Genomic DNA, 13,386 nt, shown 5'->3' with positions numbered 1-13,386 from the left:
TGGCGCTGGCGGCCGCTCGCTCCCGCCGCCACCGCCGCCGCTCAGCGCCGCCGGGACACGGACCCGGCCCGGGAGCGCAGCCCCGCCGCCATCTTCCTGCGGCCCCGCCCCACGCGCGGCACTTCCGGGGCGGGGCTGGCGCGCGCTGCATGCAAATCAGCGCCGGGTCCCCGCCAATGAGCGAGAGCTCCGCTGAGCGCGGGGCGGCGCCGCCGGCGCAGGCGCGCTGCGGCCCTGCGGAGCGCGTGGCGGGAGGAGCCGGGCCGCACCCCCCGAAGCCCCGCCCCCAACCCGGTGCCCGGTCACACCGGATGCCGCCACCCCTCCGACCCGCGGCGCAGCACAGCCGGGACGCCACGGCCGCTCACAGTCTGTCCGCTTTAATCGGAACGGCGGTGGGGGGTGGCACCCCCAACACAGCATCGGGACCCCGGCACAGTGGGGAGTGCAGCCACCCCCGGCACCGGGACCGCTGCGGGGCACTGAGCTCCGCCGGCACAGGGACCTCAGGAGCGCATCCCGCCGGCACCAGGACCCTCGGCACGCCAGGGCTCATGTCCCTCCCCAGGCACCGGGACCCCGGAGCAGCCCCCGGGAGGGGCCAGGCCGCATTCCCACGAGGAGAATCTCCGCGGGCACGGACATCGGCTCGGGCAGGACCGCGCCCGAGGAGCTTCTGCACGCGGAGTGGCTGGGGGGATGCTCCATGCAGGGACAGGGGGCAGCGGGGCCCCCCGAGGTAGCTGAGCCCCCACTCCCGCCACAGCCCCTGTGTGCAGACAGGGCGTGGGTGGGCACCTGGGCCCGCGGGGGACACAGTCCGGGGCCAGCCCCTCTTCAGGTGCAGGGCAGGCCCCACGTGCCCCCGATATGCTGTGGGCTGAATTCAGAGCCCTCCACGTCCCAGGCAGGCTGGGCAGGCCCTGAGGGTCCCACGTGTCCCCGGTGCGGGTGCGGCCGCGCTATCTGCGGTACATGGCGAAGGCCACGAAGGTGACGAGCAGGGTGAGGCCGGCCAGGCAGGTGGTGGCAGTGGCGGTGAAGACGTGCCGGTGCTGCAGCTGCAGGTACCAGAGCAGGGCCAGCAGCAGCACGAAGAGCGGCAGCGCCAGGCTGCCCACGCCCAGCGCGGCGGGTGCGGGGCTGCGGGGGCCGGGGCTGCCGGGGGCCGTGGCGGCCGCGCTGGGCGGCGACAGGTGGCAGTGCAGGACGCTCAGGTGGCCCAGGTGCAGCTCCGCCAGGCTCTGGGTGTCGTCACGCAGCAGCTGTCCCTGGTAGATCAAGCGCACCTGCTGCTCCTGCCCCGGGAAGTAGGTCCTGCAGGAGACAGGGACAGCGGTCACACCGCTGACGGGACAGGCCCTCTGACCCACCTCCTGTGCCCACCCCGAGCTCTCACCCACCCGCACAGCTGAGCCTGTGTGTCCCCATCAGCCGCCCGGAGTGTCACCTGCCAGCTCAGTTTCTTCATCCACATCCTATGGGTGTGCCCACCCTGACCCCCACCGTGCCTTGCACACCTGACCCCACACACCTGTGCCTGTCACCTGCTGAGATAGACCCTCCCGCCCTGCCCTGCCCACACACCCGAGCGTGCCTGTGCCCATCAGCGACCCCAGGTGTCCCCTGCGAGCCTGGGCTGTCCCGCGGCCCCGCCAGGGACGAGCACAGCTACCCGGGCACAGGGACCCCGGCACAGCTACCCGGGCACAGGGACCCCGGCACAGCCGCTTGTCCCGGGACAGCGCTGTCCCCTGCCGGGTGCTGCGGGGAGGGGCCCGGACCCTGGCCGCACGCCCTCACCTCTTGAGCGCACCGACGGTGTCCCCGGGGCGCACCCGCGCCAGGCGCTCCGTGTCGTTCAGGAACTTGAGCCGCAGCACCAGCGTGGGCTCGGCGGGGCCCTCGGCGGTGGCCGCGGGAGGGCTCCGGTGCCGCAGCCCCTCCGCCTCATCGGAGGCCGCCGCTCCCTCGGCCGGGGCCGGGGCAGGGGCCGAAGCCGGGTTGGGGGTCAAGGCCTTGCGCTCGGCGGGGGCCGTGCTCGGGGCCGCCTCAGCCGGCGGCGCCGCGGGCTCGGGGGCGCGCGTGGAGGCCCAGGCGAGCCCCAGCACGGCGGCCGCCAGCAGCAGCGCGAACAGCACCGTCACCTCATCGCCGACGCCCTCGATGAGCGCCATGGCGGCGGCAGGACCGAGAGGGCAGCGGGCGGGCGCGGCCTCAGCCCGCGGGGCCGCGGGGAACCGGGGCCACGGCCGCACCGGGCCGGGCTCGGGCCGCCATCGCGCCGCTTCCGGCCGCGCGCGGGGGGCCATGGGGCACGTAGTCCTGGCTGTAAAAGCCATGGCGGGGCGTGGCCGCCGCGCGGGGCACGCCGGGAGCTGTAGTCCCGGCCCGGCGGAGGCGCGCCCAGGGCAATCCCAGTTATTCCCAGTGTGATCCCAGCTCCTCCTGGACACTCCCGGTACTATTCCAGTAACCGCAGTGTGTTTCCAGACAGTCCCAGTGGGGTCAGTTCTCCCCAGCATGGGCCCAGCTGCTCCAAATACGATCTCCGTTGCTGCCAGTATGGTTTCAGTTGCTCCTAGCGTAATTCTAATTTACCCAGTTAGCCCCACTATGCTACCATTTGTCCCCAGTGTAGTTCCAGTTGCTACCAGTCACCCCCAGTATGGCTCCAGTCACTCCCAGGTTTAAATTCCTGTGGCTGTGCCACCTGGGGACATGGGCAGTGGTGGCCATGGCCGTGCTGAGGGTAGTGGGCTTGGGCATCTCCGAGAGTTTTCTGTCCTCAGTGATTCTGGAGCTGTGAATCCCCAGGAGTGGCCAAAGTCACCTGCAGACTCTGATTAAAATATTGTATATTAGAGGAAAAATCCTTAGTTTTAGGTTAAAAATTGTTAATTTTAGGTGAAAATGTCTTCATTTTAGGCTAGAAATTGTTCATTTAAAGTGAAAGATTCTTAATTTTAAGTGAAAAGTTCTTAGTTTAATATAAAAAATTCTTACTTTTAGGTGAAGAGGTCCAACCATGGAAACACAGCAACAGGGATGGGGGAGATGGGGACAAACTGACTCTCCCATAAAGGACAATTGTGGGTGGAGGCGAAATTCTGGGCAACAATGTCCCCTGTCCCCAGGGGTGGTGACTGGGGTCGACTGGTACCAACCTCCTCAGGTCCCTTGCTGCTGTGGCACTGACCTTTCCTGGCATGAGATCAAGAGGATTTTCTCCTCCATATTATGTTTCCTGGGAAGAAAATCAGGATGAAATCAGGACAAAGCCAGGAGGCATCAGCGAGCCAGGGCAGCCCCTTCCTGCTGAGGGTACCTGGGGCTGGGGCCCTCCCAGGAGGGAATCCCTGATTTCTGTGCAGAGATTCTGGGGGGGAGCTGCAGGTGAGGGATGCCCGCCCCAGGTGAGGGATGCCCGCCCCAGGTGAGGCAGGGATGCTGGGGGGAGCTGCAGGTGAGGGATCCCCGCCCCAGGTGAGGGATCGCGGCTCCAGGTGAGGGATTGCGGCTCCAGGTGAGGCAGGGATGCTGGGGGAGCTGCAAGTGAGGGATGCCCGCCCCAGGTGAGGGATCGCGGCTCCAGGTGAGGCAGGGATGCTGGGGGGAGCTGCAGGTGAGGGATCCCTGCTCCAGGTGAGGCAGGGATGCTGGGGGGAGCTGCAGGTGAGGGATGCCCACCCCAGGTGAGGGATCCCTGCCCCAGGTGAGGCAGGGATGCTGGGGGGAGCTGCAGGTGAGGGATCTGCGCCCCAGGTCAGGCAGGGATGCTGGGGGGAGCTGCAGGTGCGGGATCCCCGCCCCAGGTGAGGCAGAGCTGTGCGAGCCTCGGCTCCCGAGGAGCCCAGCGCATCCCGGGCTGTCAGAGCAGCGGATGTGACACAGCAGCAGATTTAAAGCACGGCTGATCCCTGCAGGCACAGAACGGGATTTATCCCTCCCCGACGCTGGAATGAGCCCGGATCCGCCGCTGGAGGGGCTGTGTCTGCTCAGATTTGAGCGTTTATCCCGCGGTTCATCCCCTCCCTGATAAATCCCCTGTCTGCTTGTCACCGTGGATTTGTCTGGCTCCAGCTCCCAGAGAGTGAGGCTTTTCCATCCTCCCCGCCCCGATTAAGAAGCTGTTTAATATTTCCCTGAAAGCGCTTCCCCAGTGCCATGCAGCCACCCAGGAAAAAGCAGATTGTGCTCCTTTACTCTGCTGCAGAGGAGCCAGGGAGCGCTGGTGCTGCCGTGCCCGGGGATGCTCGCAATGCCTTGCGCTTTTCAATGCTCTCCTGGAAGCCTGGCTCTCCAAACTGTGGCTAGTCCAGGAGGTGGGAATGCCCTGCCCTGCCCTGCTCTGCCCTGCGCTGCCAGGGCCCTGCAGGCAGCTCTGGGGGGGTCCCAGGGGTCAGCAGGGTGGGCACCCCGACTGTGACACCCAAAGGTGTCCCAGCCCCTTCCTGCAGCTCTGCCCTGCTGCAGCTGGGCTGTGATGGCAGCTCTGCCCTCCTGGGGCACAGGGGAACAGGCAGTGCCCAGCTGCTGGAGGGCTGGAACATGTCCAGGGACGGAGCTGGGAAGGGTCGGGAGCCCCAGGAGGGGCTGAGGGAGCTGGGCAGGGGCTGCAGAATCCCTGAGGAGCTGGGCAGGGGCTGCAGAATCCCTGAGTGAGCTGGGCAGGGGCTGCAGAATCCCTGAGGGAGCTGGGCAGGGGCTGCAGAATCCCTGAGGAGCTGGAAGGGGCTCAGAATCCCTGAGGGAGCTGGGCAGGGCTCACCTGGAGCAAAGGAGGCTCAGGGGCCCTCGTGGCTCTGCACAGCTCCTGCCAGGAGGGCACAGCCCCAAGGGGGGTCGAGCTCTGCTCCAGGGAACAGGGACAGCAGCAGAGGGAACAGCCCCGAGTTGTGCCAGAGGAGGTTTAGGTTGGATATTGGGGATAATGCTTTCGTGAGAAGGGCTGCCCCATTGTGTTTCTGCCAGGGTTCATGGTCCCCCCCGCCTGGTTCCTCTTTACTCGCCATTTCACCTTCCCTCAGTGCTTCTCCCTGTTTGTCCCCCATGACTGGGCTGGGCCCTCCTGTCCCACAGGCCTTGCTGGGATTGTTGTTCAGGCCCCCACCGAGCTCAGGGGGTTTAATGCCCCTTGTTCCATTTCCAGCCTCTTTTCCCGGAGCCCACACCATCGGGCAGCCCAGCTGCTTGGGGCTGTGACCAGAGAGGGACACAGAGGGATCCTGCCTGGTGGGGCACTGGGGACACTGGGACACCAGCCAGACAGGGATGTCCCCCCTGCGCTGGCCCTGTCTGTGCAGAGGCAGCGCTGGTGGGAGCCACCCACCCATCCCAGAAGAGCCCTTCAAGGTGCCTGCAGTGGCACAGCTCCCTGCTGTCCCCAAAATCCACAGGGTGGCATGAGGTGGCTGGCAGCATCGCGGTGGGTCACAACAAGGGACACGGCCAGCTGTGGGACACAGGGACACAGCCAGCCATGGGACACAACCAGCTGTGGGACACAGACAGCCCTGGGACACAGGGACACGGCCAGCCCTGTGACACAGCCAGCCATGGTCCTGCATATACCTGACAAAAAAATAACAGTAAAGTTAGGACTAAGTCTTTTGTCCTTGGGTGTGTGTAGCAGCCATCTCGACATCTTCAGTGTCATGCTTTTTATAAGCTACAAGAACATAAAATTTGGTGGGTGATTGGTTGATGATTTGTCATCATGGTTCGTATTTTTGTTTGTTTTTTTTTTGGGGGGGGTTAGTTCTGGGGTCAATTCTATGCTTGTTTGGGGGTGGTTGTGGAGTGATGATGACAGTTGGTTATTGCTTTTGATACTAGGAAATATAGAGGAAAGTTAATTGAAAGTGTATTGATGACAAATGATTTGGATAATGCTGGCCGCCCCATGATGCCAGCAGCCATGCTGTTGTCCCTGGCGCAGCGAGGGACGTGACTCTGGGTGGGACCCTGCCCCTCTCTGCCCCTCTCTGCTCCCCCGGAGCCCAGGCAGGGCACAGCAGAGGATTTCAGCTTGCACCCTGGCAGCCGCGTGCTGCGGATCTGCGGGGATTAGTGGGGCAGCCTCGGTGTGCAGAGCGAGATCAGAGAGCTGCAGCCATTCCGGGAGAGCTGCTGGCTGATCCCTGCCCAGGGAACAGCCCCTGCCATGGAGGGTGACATCCAACACCGCTGGTGTCCCCAAAGCCGCGCTGCCTTTGGGAGCAGGAGCCACAGCTCTGGTGGGGGCACAGGGCTGCCCCAGCCCCAGGGATGGATGGAGTTTCCTGCTCCCCTTGGTCTGGGAAGAGGAGTAGGGTCCCCAGCTGTGTTCTCAGCTCTCCCAACATTGGTGTACCCACAGAGAGAAAGCCCTAGGTTTTATTGCAGAAGGGATCAAACTCCTCAGTGTCCCAGGGCCTGAGAAGCCATAAAGGCCTGGGGAACGCCAGGACCCTCTCTCTGCCCTTTTTGCTCTGACACCGACTGAAGCTCAGCTCTGGGCCCTGGCCTCCCCTCAGCTCTGTTCTGGGGGTGCTGCTCCCAGCCCCACATCCTGGGTGGGCACTGGGATTCATCTGTGGGGACCCTCCTGCTATTGTGGACACTGGGGTTCTGCTGTAGGGACCCTCCTGCTGTGGGGACCCTCCTGCTGTGGTGAACATTGGGATTCAGCTGTGGGGACCCTCCTGCTATTGTGGACACTGGGGTTCTGCTGTGGGGACCCTCCTGCTGTGGGGACCCTCCTGCTGCGGGGAACCTCCTGCTGTGGTGAACATTGGGATTCAGCTGTGGGGACCCTCCTGCTGTGGTGGGCACTGGGGTTCTGCTGTGGGGACCCTCCTGCTGCCCCCATGGGCCCTGGCACTGCCCAGTGTCACAGAATGGTTTGGGTGGGAAGGAAAGGGACCCTCACACCCACCCTGTTCCACCCCATTGCCATGGGCACCACAGGTACCCGGGTGGCTGCTCCAGGGGTGGGAGCAGCGGCAGCAAAAGGAGGGGGAGGAAGAGGAGGAGGAGGCAGCTCCTCTTGGCAGCAGCGCTGGTTCGAGGCACTCACGAGCTGCAGCGTCAGATGGGAGGGCTGCAGATGGAGCAGAGAAAGTTCAGGATGTGAGGGTGAAACCCCTCCTGAAAAGCAGTTTACATCCTCAAGAGGCCTGTGTCTGCAGGAGGCAGGTGGTGGCCATCCCTGAGGGAATGCTTGCTCCTGAAAGCCTCGGCTTGTCCCCACCCGCTCCTGCCTTTTCAGCATGCTGAGCTTCTCTCCCGGGTTCTCCCATCCCTTTGCTCAGCCCCAGCTCCATCTGTTTGCTCTGCTCCCTCTGCAGCACTCCAGGCTCCAGTTCCCCAGCGCTGGCCCCGGGGCTGCCTGGGGGTCCCAGTGCACAGGGATGGCAGGGACAGGGCCCTCTGTGCCCACTGGGGCTGGGTGATGCTCCATCCCTGTACCCTGTGCCATTGTGTCCTGTGTCCTGTGCTCTGTGCCCTGTGTGTACCCTGTGTCCTGTGCTCTGTGCCCTGCACCCTGTGCCCTCTGTCCCATGTCCTGTGCCCTGTGTGTGCCCTGTGTCCCATGTCCTGTGCCCTGCTGGCTGTGGGGGGCAGTGGGACCCTGGGGTCAGTGCTGGGGGCACTGGTGGCACAAGGACACCCCAGCTGCCACCTCAGGGCAGTCTGTATGAGCAGCAGGGCTGCAGGGCAGGGCGGGCACGGCTCATCCCTGCCGGGGAGGAGGAAGAAGAGCCAGACAAGGGGGAGGAGGAGCAGGGGGCAAAGGAGCAGGGTCAGGGGGTGTGGGGAGGCCAGAGCCCACCTGTCAGGGCAAAGCCACCTCGACTGGTGCAGGCTGCATCACTGAGGGTGAGGAGGGATGCGGGATGATGTCCCTTCCTTCATCAGGGATAAATCCTGGAATCCCTGACTGAGAGGGTGCCGCGGCGGAGGAGGCTGCACCTGGGGTGTCTGGGCAGTCAAAGGTGCTGGAATGGAGACAATTCACAAATGCTTGTGTGATAACTGACTGGGGACAGCGTTTAGTGGGGTACTGGGGAGAAATTCTTCCCTGTCAGGGTGGTGAGGCCCTGGCACAGGTTACCCAGAGAAGCGGTGGCTGCTCCATCCCTGGAAGAACTCAAGGCTGGGTTGGAGGGGGTGTGGGGCAGCCTGGCCTGGTGGAAGGTGTGCCTGTCTGCCGGGGAGGAACTGGACGGGCTTTAAGGTCCCTTCCCCCCCAAACCATCCTGGGATGGTGCTGGTGATGCTGGTGATGATGGAAGATGGAGAAAAAGGCCATGAGCAAGGACCAAGACACCCAAACAAAAAACAGGCTGAGAAAGGCCATTGCACAGCCAGGCACTGCTGTGTTGGGATGGTGGGATGTAATCCTCTCAGACTCAAAGGGAAGCTCCCACTGAGCAGAGCTGTGACCGACAGATCTTCCAAAGACCTTGGGGAGCCTTGGGGAGCACGCAGGGTGAGGGAGCATGCAGGGCGAGGGGAGCCCGGTGCTGTAACAGATACACATTTTCTAAATGCTTTCAAAAAACCCTCATAAAAGCTGTTTTCTAACAACCCCCTTCTCGTGGCAGAGGCAGTAGGGACACACTCAAGGAATCCTGGAAGGGCACAAGAAGGAGGGGAAGAGGGCAGGGAGGTGCTTCTCCCACCCACACACCCAGCACCCACTGCTGAGGAGTCACAGAGGATTCCAGAGCCCGGAGGCATTTGGAAACTTCCCAGGGATCTCTCCTCCTCCTTTCCGCCTTGCCGTCCTCTTCCTCCTCCTCCAGCCCTCCCACCACCACCCAGAGAGGGGCAGAGGGTGGGAACCAGCCCCAGCTGCCCCCTGAGCCCCCTGGCACTGGGGCACTGCTGCACACCGTGACTGGTCCCAGTGGCACTGAGGGAGAAATTCATTGCAATCCTGGTTCTCTCAGCTGCTCAGATTCTGTTCCTTCTCCTCTTCCAAATTTCAGTTTTTTATTTAATCTGCCAGGGCCCTTTATTTTTAACGTTTCTCAGCCATTCGGAAGATTTCAGCTGTGATGCCCCAGCGAGCTCCCTGGCCCCCAGGGTGCTGCCAGGGGCTGCCAGCCCTGTGCCCATCCAGAGCCTTGCTGTGCCCCAGGTACCCCATGCCAGCTGATTTAGGGATGGGCACAACGGGAGGGGTGTAACCAGTCCCTGCCCAGCAGCATCCCCCGAGATGGCCGGACCGACACCAAGCTGGTGCCCTGGCAGCTCCATCACTGTGCCAGCGGGGACTGGCAGCCGGGCGGGGGCCGGGGCCATGCCCACCACCGGGGTGCCGAGCGAGCAGCGGCCGCGGCGGGACGGGCAGGACCGGCACCGACAGCGCTGCGCTCCCGGTGCCAGCTGCCCCCGCTCCCCTCGGGCTGCCCGTGCCCCGGTCCCCTCCCGGTTCCGTTCCGCTCCCCGCTCTGCCCATGCCCCCCGGTCCCCTCCCGGTGCCGCTCCGCTCCCCGCTCTGCCCGTGCCCCCGTCCCCTCCCGGTTCCGTTCCGCTCCCCGCCCTGCCCGGCCCGTTCCCCGCCCGTTGCCGCTCCGCTCCCCGCTCTGCCCGTGCCCCCGTCCCCTCCCGGTGCCGCTGCGCTCCCCGCCATGCCCATGCCCCCCGTCCCCTCCCGGTTCCGTTCCGCTCCCCGCCCTGCCCGTGCCCCGGTCCCCTCCCGGTGCCGCTGCGCTCCCCGCTCTGCCCGGCCGGCTCCCCGCCCGCCGCGGGGCCGGTCCCGCTGACGCGGGCGGGGCGGGGCGGGGCGGGGCGGGGCGGAGCGGGCGGGAGGCGGGCGGGGGCGGCGGCGCAGCCCGGGGACCCGCGGACGGACGCGGCTGCGGCCATGCAGCGGCTGCCCGGAGCGCCGCGCCGCTGACCGGCCGTGCCGCCGCCGCGATGAACTTCCCGGGCGGCGCCGGGCAGAGCCCCGGGCAGCAGCAGAGCCTGGCGGCGCCGGGCGGGCCGGTGCCGGTGCCCGTGCCCGGGCCCTCGGGGCCACAGCCCGGCGGGCCGCCCCCGCCGCAGTTCGGGCTCTCCAACTCGGCCGCGATCCGCGCCGAAATCGGGCGCTTCGAGTCCGTGCACCCCAATATCTACGCGATCTACGACCTCATTGAGCGCGTGGAGGACCTGGCGCTGCAGAGCCAGATCCGCGAGCACGTCATCTCCATCGAGGGTGAGCACCGGGCACCGAGCGGTCACCGGAACGGGCACCGAGCGGCCCGCCCGCGCCGCCGCCTTTGTCCCCGCCGCCGCTGCACCTGCGCCCGCTGCCGCCCGCGGGGCCCGGCGGAGCCCGGCCCGGCCCGGCCCTGCCCGCGGCGCCGGGATCGCGCCGGGCCCCGCGGCGGCGGGGCCGGGGGCGCGGGGCGCCGGGCGCGGCCTGCGCGGGCCGGGGCTCTCGGGCTGCGCCCCCGCCGCCGGCAGCGGGCCCGGGCTCGGCGGGGCTGCGGGGGCCGGGCGGCAGGCAGGGAGCGAGCGGAGCGGACACGCTCGTCAGCCGCCCCCGCCCCGGCCCCGGCCGGCCCCGCAGCGATGGTGGTCGCGGCCGGGCCTGCGCAGGGCCGGGGACTCCGCCCGCGGCCTCTGCCGCCAGCGGCGGGCGGGGGCGGGCGCTGGTCCGGCGGCGGGCGGGGGGGCTCGCACTCGGCGTCGACGGGAACGGATCCGCCGGAACCCGTTAACATTAGCAATGCAGAACACTGCGGCCCGGGAGCCGGCAGCCAGGGGAGGGATGGAGCCGAGCAACTGCAGAGCGGCTGAGGAAATGCAATGGAGCCGAGGGGCTGCGATGGAGCTGCGGGACTGAGATGGAGCCCAGGGGCTGCAATGGAATTGAGGAATGGGGATGGAACCGAGGAGCTGGGATGGAATTGAGGGACAGGGATGGAGCCGAGGGGCTGCCATGGAATTGGGGGACAGGGATGGAGCCGGGGGTCTGCGATGGAGCTGAGGGTCCGTGGTGCAGCCGACGGGCTGAGATGAAGGGGGCTGGGGTGGAGCTGCAGGCCGGGATGGGCCAGTGGCTGCGGTGGAGCCGAGGGGAGGGGAAGGCTGATGGAGCTGTGCTCAGGCCCACCGTGGGCCGGCAGGCTGCTGCAGCCCCCAGCCCAAGGGTCCCTCTGCCCTGCAGTTCCTGCAGCTGCCCCGCAGCACGGAAGGCAGGGCCGCGGGTGCCTTTGGCTGTGTGAGCAGCCCGGGTCCAGCCCGGTCCTGCCGTTTCCCTGCCATGGGTTTTGTTGTCCCAGCTTGGTGGCAGTGTGCTCAGCTCCGTTCCTGCTGCCTCATGCCAGGAATGTCACTGCAGGGGCACACGAGGTGCTTTTGGGGAGTGGTGACCCCACTATAGGGGTGCTGGCCACCATGGTGATACTGCGTGTGAGCAGCAGTCTGGCTGCCTCTCCAGAGGCCTGCATCCCTGTGTGGTCCTTTTGGGTTTCTGTGGAAAGGAGGAAAGGAACGTGGCCTGAAAGAACAGTCAGGCCTGTAAGAAAGAAAAGGGTTGAAGGAACGTATTTATTGGCCTTGTGGTGCAAGGACAAAGGACACTCAGTGGGGTTAAGACAGGAAGGATGTAAAAACCCTGTGCTGAGGCTGGAGAGGCCTTTCCACATCTGTGGAGGTCTTCAGCCACAGAAAGCTGCTGGGTTGGTGGAACTGGAGGAGAAGAGCAAGGGACTCAGGCTGGATGGAGACGGGTGGCAGTGGCTCAGTCTGATAATGTTGGGGTCCCACCAGTCCGGCTGGGGGAGTCACAGTGGGCACGTGGGGGAGGACTGTGCTGTGCCCGTTCCCATGGCAGCTCTCCCTGCTTTGTGCCTCTGATGGCAGCTGTGGTGGGAGCCCCGAGATCACTGTGAAATGATCTTACCATGAGTGAGGTTCCTGCGCTGTGGGACAGAGGAGCTGCCAGCTGGCTGGGACGCGGCGGGGCTGTGCCCGGGGTGCTGCCAGGGTCACCGCTGTGGGCAGAGCCCTCCCGGGCACCGTGCCCCTGTCCCCGTGCCCCTGCAGAGCCCCGGGTGCGGGCTGTGTGTCCCGCAGCGGGAGCTGGGCGCGGGTGGGAGGCACGCGTCTCTTAGCAACTCCTCTGCTGCGTGGTTCCTGTGCTGCTGGCAAGGTGTGAACGCACTCACCGGCCTCCTGCCTGCTGCTGCGGAGCTGCTCGGGGCTTCCCAAAACACCCTGTGTCCCCAGAACGAGGGCTGAGGGCTGCCCTGCTCACCTGTGTCCGCGGGGCTCACCTGTGTCCGCAGGGCTCACCCGTGTCCAGGGCTGTGGCAAGGATGGTGCCAGAGGCTGCGTGTCCTTGGGGGCTTTGCCTGCTCAAGCCACAGCCCCATCCTGTCTCTTCTGAACCTTCCCTGTGGATTTGAAGCAGGAATCCCACAGATTTCGTTGTCTGCATTCCCTTAATACCTGCCAGGCACTGGGATGAGTCCTGATCCTGTGTTTACACAGTTACCTGTGACCCATTACCAGGTGTGTGTGAGTGAATTAACAGGGGTTAATTAACGGCTGGAAGAGCCTTGCTGGAGATGTTATCATTCCATGGAGTGCCTTGGTCTGGAAGGGAATTTCCTTTTAAACTGCAGGTTTGGGGCTTGATACAGAAATGTCTGAAAGAGCGTTTTGTTTGTTGATGTTCCTGACTGGAACAATGGTTCGTGGTCTGAAAATCCATGACGGAAGTTGACAGTGAAACCCCAAATTCAATTTCCTAAAACTTGAGTGCTGGGTCTTGCAGGACTTGCTCATGTCGTCCTGCCAGATTCCTTTCCTGTAGGTAATTCCCTCATTTTTGAAGGGGAGCAGTACTGTGCTGCAGCGGGGCCGGGGGTCCAAGCTGCCCCCCCTGGGCCGGGGCCACCAGTGTCCCTGCAGGGGTGTCACCACAAGGGTGTCACCAGTGGATTTGGGGGCGTTGGCAGAGCTGTACAAAACTGGGGGATGGAGGGGGGGTGTGTGGCAGTGTGGCTGTGCCAGGGGGGCTGGCGTGGATGTTGGGGGGCTGCTGCAGCCCTGCCAGCCCCAGGCCTGGGGAATGAGCCTTTCTTGGGAAGTTCACAGCCACGGTGGGGTGAGAGGAGCTGCGCCTGCCCATGGGTCACAGCCATGGTGCCGCTGTGGGAGGAGAGGGAGCTGTGCTCTGTGTTGGTCTCCTCCTGGAGCTGGAGCTGCACTGGGAGGCGACGGGGGCTGAGGGCGCTGGGGCTGGGGAGATGGCGCGCTGGGCTGGTCGCCAGCATCAGCTGCATCACAGGCAGGACCTGGAGGCTTTTGGTAGCTTCTAACCACCAAATTTGGACAGATTTTCAGGGGGCTTGCAAAAAGCGATTCCCTCATCCCAGGCTGCTTCCCTTGCCAAAT

The 13,386-nt window shown here is 65.1% G+C and overlaps 2 protein-coding genes and 1 long non-coding RNA gene across 4 annotated transcripts in view; 1 reads left to right on the top strand and 2 right to left on the bottom strand.

Annotated features, from left to right (window-relative positions):
* Positions 1-364: 364 nt before the first annotated feature.
* On the bottom strand, positions 365-2,177 carry TMUB1 (transmembrane and ubiquitin like domain containing 1). The gene is made up of 2 exons (XM_058020787.1): positions 1,804-2,177; positions 365-1,317 (listed from the first exon to the last, which is right to left on the bottom strand). Exons 1-2 carry the CDS (start codon positions 2,175-2,177, stop codon positions 963-965), a joined length of 729 nt encoding a protein of 242 aa, XP_057876770.1. The 3' UTR covers positions 365-962.
* A 286-nt stretch (positions 2,178-2,463) lies between these two features.
* On the bottom strand, positions 2,464-8,261 carry LOC131081592 (uncharacterized). The gene is made up of 3 exons (XR_009114272.1): positions 7,817-8,261; positions 3,168-3,247; positions 2,464-2,842 (listed from the first exon to the last, which is right to left on the bottom strand). It is a non-coding gene; the product is annotated as an uncharacterized LOC131081592 (long non-coding RNA).
* Positions 8,262-9,912: 1,651 nt separating this feature from the next.
* The window catches only part of AGAP3 (ArfGAP with GTPase domain, ankyrin repeat and PH domain 3), a 114,866-nt gene continuing 111,392 nt past the window's right edge, over positions 9,913-13,386 (top strand). For both annotated transcript variants that reach the window (XM_058020742.1, XM_058020749.1), the window contains exon 1: positions 9,913-10,192. In XM_058020742.1, coding sequence (XP_057876725.1) covers positions 9,913-10,192 — 280 coding nt within the window. The remainder of the gene's footprint in view (positions 10,193-13,386) is intronic.

The sequence above is a fragment of the Melospiza georgiana genome, chromosome 1, assembly GCF_028018845.1.
Source record: "Melospiza georgiana isolate bMelGeo1 chromosome 1, bMelGeo1.pri, whole genome shotgun sequence".
In the NCBI taxonomy this organism is placed as follows: domain Eukaryota; kingdom Metazoa; phylum Chordata; class Aves; order Passeriformes; family Passerellidae; genus Melospiza; species Melospiza georgiana.
This window is presented reverse-complemented; position numbering and strand designations above follow the sequence as displayed.

Excerpts from the sequence above, each read along its gene's own strand:
- TMUB1 (XM_058020787.1), bottom strand. The coding sequence starts at position 2,177 with ATGGCGCTCATCGAGGGCGTCGGCGATGAGGTGACGGTGCTGTTCGCG. Across the intron at positions 1,318-1,803 it reads ACCGTCGGTGCGCTCAAGAG|GACCTACTTCCCGGGGCAGG; the intron begins GTGAGGGCGTGC and ends TGTCTCCTGCAG.